At 38.7% G+C, this 7,072-nt stretch overlaps 1 protein-coding gene across 1 annotated transcript in view; it reads left to right on the top strand.

Moving 5' to 3' along the window:
* Nucleotides 1-857: 857 nt before the first annotated feature.
* LOC141400135 (probable ATP-dependent RNA helicase CG8611) overlaps nucleotides 858-7,072 on the top strand; it is a 46,705-nt gene continuing 40,490 nt past the window's right edge. Inside the window, exons 1-6 of the mRNA XM_073979579.1 lie at nucleotides 858-1,164; nucleotides 1,220-2,171; nucleotides 2,233-3,181; nucleotides 3,310-3,394; nucleotides 3,455-3,645; nucleotides 3,714-3,865. Coding sequence (XP_073835680.1) covers nucleotides 1,108-1,164; nucleotides 1,220-2,171; nucleotides 2,233-3,181; nucleotides 3,310-3,394; nucleotides 3,455-3,645; nucleotides 3,714-3,865 — 2,386 coding nt within the window. The 5' untranslated portion in view covers nucleotides 858-1,107. The remainder of the gene's footprint in view (nucleotides 1,165-1,219; nucleotides 2,172-2,232; nucleotides 3,182-3,309; nucleotides 3,395-3,454; nucleotides 3,646-3,713; nucleotides 3,866-7,072) is intronic.

Raw genomic sequence — 7,072 nt, 5'->3', positions numbered from 1 at the left:
TTCTCTACGCAATGCTGCTTTTTTGATTTTTCATGGCGAATTCCTAGTTTTTTGACGTTTTAGATTCGATCAGCTGGGCTGAGGCATCTACCTTCTCATGGCCCAATTATAAAGGTCCTCTCTCAAAAACAAATGATTTTGATTTGAGCTGTCAAAATTCATATATGTCATTTGAATTCGCTGTGAGGTAGAGAAATGTCAAACTGTAGAGAAGCAGGTAGATGTATATCGAAAAAAAAAAAAACAAATCAACTTAATGTTGCACACGTGAAATTTCAACATTTGTTGTGTTTTGTATTAGAATTTAGTTTACAATAACTTATTTTGGCAGTTAAAGATCGATCAGCTGGTATTTTCTGTTACGCCAAACAAAAATAACTGCGTCAACAACTTTTTCTCGGAAAATTTTATGTATGCATCTACCTTAATTCACAATAAAGAAATTCGCCTCAAACATATTCCGTGTCGGCGAAAACAAATTTTTCGCCTTTGTTTATGAATTTTGACATTTCAAATCTTTGTTTTTGTTTGAATTCGCTTGAGAGAGGACCTGTATTATTGGGCCATGTACCTTCTTAATTGTAATATCCCCCCGTTTACACATGCAAGTGGCAGTTCGAAAAATACCAATACACTCACACATATTCACTGCCACACCAACTAACAACCTCACTGCCGACAAAATTTCCTTGTCAGTAATCAATGTAAGTGCTTTGAAAGTAACTTCAATTTTTTACCGAACGTTTACACATGCAAGTGTCAGTTCGAAAAAAATTGAAGTTTCGACTATAATATGTATACACAACTGTCTGCAAGTTACTTGCATGTGTAATCCTTTGGTATGGTATGTATTGCATTTTTCGAACTGTCACTGGCATGTGTAAACACTGGGTTCTATCCGACACCTATAGATACAGCGACATCTTGTGTATAAATACATACATAAAATATTAAAATTATGACAAAGAGAAACGTCAAAAGTCTGATAAACGAAAAAAAATTGAATCAAAACAAACGAAGCGATAACACATGCACAACACGAGAGGTTGCTAAACTATTTCAAGATTTAAATAAATTGGAAATTACTTTTGCAAATTAACTTCAAAGATGACCATTGAATTGAATATCACCACAGCAAAACAGCCAATGCGTAGTAAACCTGAGGTATGTAAAAGTTGTCATTCTTTATTTCCATCGTTAAGGTTTGTTTCTTTATCAGGAATCTATTCCTCCCATGAAAAAGAAATCAAAGAGCTCTTCAGCCAGTAGTGGATTTGCATTTGAGTTTGGTGGTGGAACACAAAAAGTAAAGGCAATCGTGGCAAGAAGGCGTCCCGTAAACACAACTGTTACTAAAGATGACAAACTTAAGGAACAAAGTGAGCAGCAACAGCCAGCCAAATCTATAGCTATACGCAGAAAAGTGGACAACAAAGCTAATGGTCAATCAGTTGCAGTGAAACGAAAAGCTAATGACACTCCCAGTGAAGTGCCTAAAAAGAATTTTGTAATGGCGCCCCCAAAACCAGAAGAAAATGATGATGGTTCTGATTTAGAATCCTATGCTAGAGTACCAAAAGCGAAGGACTTGGCTGGAGACTTGATGTTAAACATTTGCACAGCTCCCACAGCGGGGACAGCAACTAAACAACAAGGCCCTAAAACAAAATTAACACGGCAAGAACGCCTTCAGCAGAAACGTGGTGAACGTCAAGGTGGTGTGCCTCTCAATAAACGTACCCTGTCTGATAATGAACTCAAAGCTGGTATTAAAAAATTCTCCAAAAACCCCAATCAAAAACCAAGAGCTGCTGATCTTTTTGTGCAAAAAGAGAGGGAGGAACGTGAAGCCATGAGAGCCAAGGAGGATAATAATCAATTAGAGGACATTGAATTGGGGCATGTAGATCCTGAGGCTCGTAAAAGTAATGCTTTTCGCGTTAAACGTCCAGGTGATTCTAGTGTACGTAAAATAGGCCTATTCAAAGACCAACCAGAAAAAGTTGAATTGGGACAACGTTTCGTCAAGCCAATTACAGAGAAAATTTTCGATAATACCAAAGTGGAGTCGTTGGATTTGCACCCTCATACCGTGAAAAATCTTGCAGATATTTTGAGTATTACACATTTGACAACCGTGCAAAAGAAGACAATACCAAAAGCTTTAGAGGGTATGTTGAATATTGTTTTTAACTACTTTTGGAAATCTAAATGTGTTATTATTCATTTTAGGTAAAGATCTTCTTGTTCGTTCTCAAACTGGTTCGGGTAAAACCTTGGCATATGCATTGCCTTTAGTAGAAAAACTTCATTCGATACGTCCAAAAACTACCCGCGACTGTGGTATATTGGCGGTTGTTATAGTGCCAACACGAGAATTGGCCATACAAACCTACGAGCTTTTCCTTAAGCTAGTAAAACCTTTTACATGGATTGTGCCCGGTGCCTTGATGGGTGGTGAAAGGCGTAAAGCCGAAAAAGCCAGATTACGTAAAGGCATTAACATTTTGGTGGGAACCCCAGGGCGTTTGGTTGATCACTTACTGCACACAGAGTCTTTCAAATTGAGTAAGGCTAAGTTTCTTATACTTGATGAAGCTGATCGTCTATTGGAAATGGGCTATGAACGTGATGTTAAACAAATTGTTGAGGGTATTGATAAGCAACGAACGGAAGAGGCAAAAGAAGGTGGTTCAGTTGAGCCATTACAAAGAATGTTGTTGTCAGCCACTTTAACAGCTGCTGTACAAAAATTAGCTGGATTAACATTAAGTGACCCGATTTTCATTGACAACAGTGATGAAGATCCTACAAAAGCCATAAAAACAGCAGATGGTTATAATAAGGAGACCATAGAAGCTATCACTGCTGATGTGCTGGATGGTGAAGATTCGACCGGTATCTTAACAATACCAGAAAATTTGAAACTTACCTATGTTGTGGTTGCACCAAAGTTACGTCTGGTAACACTTTCCGGTCTGCTGGCTCATGAGTATCGCGGTAAAGATAAATTTAAGGCTTTAATCTTTATGAGTACCATGGAAATGGTAAATTTCCATCATGATTTACTTAATGAACAGCTTACCCAAAAGATACTTGATGAGGAAGATGAGGAGTTGGCCAAAGAAGAATCGGATGATGATTCAAATGAACCATTGTTAAAGGGCTTAAGATTTTTCAGGTGAGTTGAATACTTTTTTTACAATGCCGATTTAATAGTTATATTATTTAAATTATTTCTACGTGAAGATATAGTAGCCGGCGTATTGATTAACTGAACTTTTCCAATACTTTGTTTATTTTTTGTAGATTACACGGTTCAATGTCCCAGACAGAAAGGCAGGGCGTGTTCAAGGGTTTCCGTGAATGTAAATCTGGTGTTCTTTTGGCAACAGTAAGTTCATACAGATTTTGGAATATGGGCAAAAAATAATTTAATATTTGATTCTCTTAGGATGTTGTTGGTCGTGGCATAGATGTTCCCGAAATCGATTTGGTCATACAATATTCTCCACCCCAAAAAACTGCCGATTTTGTTCATCGTGTTGGTCGTACAGCACGTGCTGGACGCAATGGTCGTGCTGTACTATTCCTAACGCCTAGTGAAGTTCAGTTTGTTCGTTATTTGGAAAATAAGCGGATAAGGTAAGAAAAATTGAGCCGATTAACTAGTAAATCTTTCTTATGTTATGCTTTTTTATTTTCATGCTTAGAATATCTCAAGCGGACATGGATGTATATTTGAAAGCTCTAGCTGAAGCAGATGATGAAGCTAACACCATACAAGAAGCAGCTTCTAATTTACAACACAAATTCCAAGAACTTATTGCCGATGACAAGGAAATGCATGACAAGGCATGTAAAGGTAAGTCAAGTAAAAAACCGACTGATAGGTTTAACAACAGAGATATATCCTCAACTTATGTTAATTGAGACTTTCATCTAAAAAAATGTATTCAGAGGGTTTTTAGAATTTTGTTGGCTTTTTTGAACGTATTAACTCGCCGATAAAAATGCCTTTCGAACATGTATTGACATACGCTTTAAACTTGCGAAATTTGCGTTCGTTGTGTCAATGCGATCATGATTTTGGTGTGAAAGAAAATGGGAATATTGAACTAAAATTGTGGGCCAATAAAATCTTTATTGAACTATTACATCTCTGCTGTATCTTGAAAGATGTCTCACTGGACAGCAACGGAGTGCTGCCATTTCAGTGTTCCTGCTAAAGAGGTGTTGTTGTAGCAGTGGCTATATTTTTTATGTTTGTTTTTTTTCTTATTCGGGTTGTGTGTCCAGACCAGAATACTTCTGACCTAAGTTTGATACATACATAAAGGCCTAGCAAACAGGTGTGTGAACATTTCTAAGCAGGAATGTGTGGTTCATCGTTTCGAATGCCTTCGTAATTAATACAGCCGCTCAAAGACGCTCGGAGTACTTTCAACATAGCCATCAAAGACTTCTTGAGAAAATGACGACTGCTGAGTCCATGTCTGATGAGAGACAGACGAGAACACATAATCACCGACAAGTCTGTGTCTAGTGTTGTTTCACATTGAATACTGGTGGTTATTGATGTTGTAACAGTGTTTATTATTGTGTTTGCTCTCCAGCTTCAAGAAAGTGGCTACTTCGATTGGATGGAGTTAGATGAGTGGGTTTGACAGGGCTATTGAAAAGGTGCAGTGTGTCGTGCGGGCCTATGCCGCATACTGGGCAGATGTTTTGCACGGTGCTATGGATACGTGCCCAATATGAATTTAAGCGACAGCTGACGCTCATCAACTGCGATAGATGGGGGATGTACTCCGAGGACTTTATTCACACTGTATTTGCTTATGGCCTTAGCAACTGCGTCCGTGTGAATGCTATTCAGACCTGCCTGATATGCCTGTTGATCTAGGGGGTCTCTCCTATATTGTTGGATCTCCCTCTCTAGAGCATAGCCGACCAGGAAGAGCGAGCGCTTAAATTGTTTATGTGTGGGTAAAATTACACTGACAGAACAGGGTGATGATTTTCATATTAGGTGTGAAATAAGAAAAATATATTGTTGGCGCGTTCGCTTTGTATGACTTAAATTAAAAATAATAAGTGTGTCTGCCTACTCGATAATTTGTAATAATTATTACAAATTATTACTGAATGTTGTTTTTTTACACAAATGTTCAGTAAAAGAGAATGAATTGAGAAACTTGTTTTGAAATTTTTATTACTGAGAACTTATAATTTTTACTGAAGGAATTTTGTTCAGTAACATTTTGTAGCTTTAGGCAGTTGTCAAAAGTTTAAAATATTCAAATATCATAATTGTAAATATTAATCAAATTGAACATTTTTACTGAATGTTGTCTTTTTACTTTTTTAATTTTTTCCTTTGAAAGAGTATAAAATGCTTTACTCTCTAAAAAGAAGTTACTGAGAAATATTTACTGAGAAAGTACAAGGACAAACCTAAAGGCCAAACCTATAGCTCTGCGTGTTGCGTGTGCGTTCAAAAATACAAAAACAAAATACATGTATTTCAAATTGACAACAAAAACAAATACATGTATTTTGTTTTTGTTTTTTTCGAACGCACACGCAACACGCAATTAATTAGGTAAAGCCATAATATATGTAAATAACTTCATAATTTGAAGAGTATTTTTCTTCATATGTTAATTTTTTTTGAGAGAAGGTTAGGTTAGGTTAGAGGATGTGCAGCCACTAAATGTGACTGCGCCACTCGGAGACCTTATGGTCCATTGTGATCATCCTTTAGAAAAAGGTGGAGAGAGATAAAAATAGATAAGAGAGATAGAATTGAATTAATAGGATGGATAGATAAATAGGAATAAGAAGTATTAAAAGAGCTAGGAAACAGATAAGAAGACGAGGTAGGCAGAATAATCGAAAAGACAAAGACGTTACGCGTTTAGGTTGCGCTGTCCCAGCCACTTTAGATTCTTAACGATGTTGCAGATTACAGTAGGTTCCACAGTTGAGTAGAAGGTTAGAGACGGCGGAAAACGAACACCCACTAGTCTGTGTCGTCTACGAGCCAGAGCTGGACAACGACACAGGAGGTGTTCGATCGACTCCGACTCCTCCTCATCCTCACAGAGTCTGCAGTAGTCATTAACATCCCTATCCCATTTAATGGTAAAGGCCCTGACATAGCAGTGTCCAGTGATGACTCCCGTCGTTACCTTCACTTCCGCTTTGCTCAGGTTCAACAACGAATTCGTTCTTTTGGCTGACAGAGACGGCCATATGGATCTTGCCACAATGCACCTAGGTTCATTGCGCCACAATTCACTGGCTCTTTCGTCAGAGAACGCTTCGACTTTTTGGAAAAAGTGACAGATGGGTGGTTTGATAGAGTCAGTGATAGCTAGATCAGCGGACTGTGATCCTCGTCTAGCTAATTCATCTGCTTTTTCATTACCCTGGTAGTCACGATGTCCAGGTACCCAACATAGCCGAAAGCCGTTAGTTAGCGCATCCAGAGCTGCTCTACACTTGAGGACGACGTCGGATTTGATGTTACAGGATTTGATGGCTTTAAGAGCCGCTTGACTATCCACATAGATAGTCACCGGTTCAAAGATTTCTGCATCCAGATCTTTAATCAATTCCGCCGCCTTCCAAATCGCGAAGATTTCAGCCTGGAACACACTACAGTTGCTGTCTAGCCTGTATGTGCGTTCAAGTGATAGACTTTCACAGTAGACACCGGCACCGGTACCTTCCTCCATCTTGGAGCCGTCTGTATATATAGCCAGACCGCCCAGAGGGGGGTTACTGCGGTTCCAGTCGTCTCTACTAGGTATAATGACTTCTATATCGTCAAATCTTAAGACTGGTGATATATAGTCACTTATTTTGCCACAATGGTTCACAAAAATACCTGATTCATTCAGGATACACCCATGCCCATAGGTACGACCACGCCAAAGACCCTGTTCATGAAGCCGCAGGGCACTCCTGGTTGCCTGACACTTAATGCTGATACTCAATGGTCTTAAGTTCAGCATTGCGTTCAGTGCAGCCTGTGGCGTGCTCCTGGTAGCTCCAGTAATAAGAG

This window comes from Musca autumnalis, unplaced genomic scaffold, assembly GCF_047663935.1.
Source record: "Musca autumnalis isolate F117 unplaced genomic scaffold, ASM4766393v1 scaffold_3, whole genome shotgun sequence".
NCBI lineage: Eukaryota > Metazoa > Arthropoda > Insecta > Diptera > Muscidae > Musca > Musca autumnalis.
This window is presented reverse-complemented; position numbering and strand designations above follow the sequence as displayed.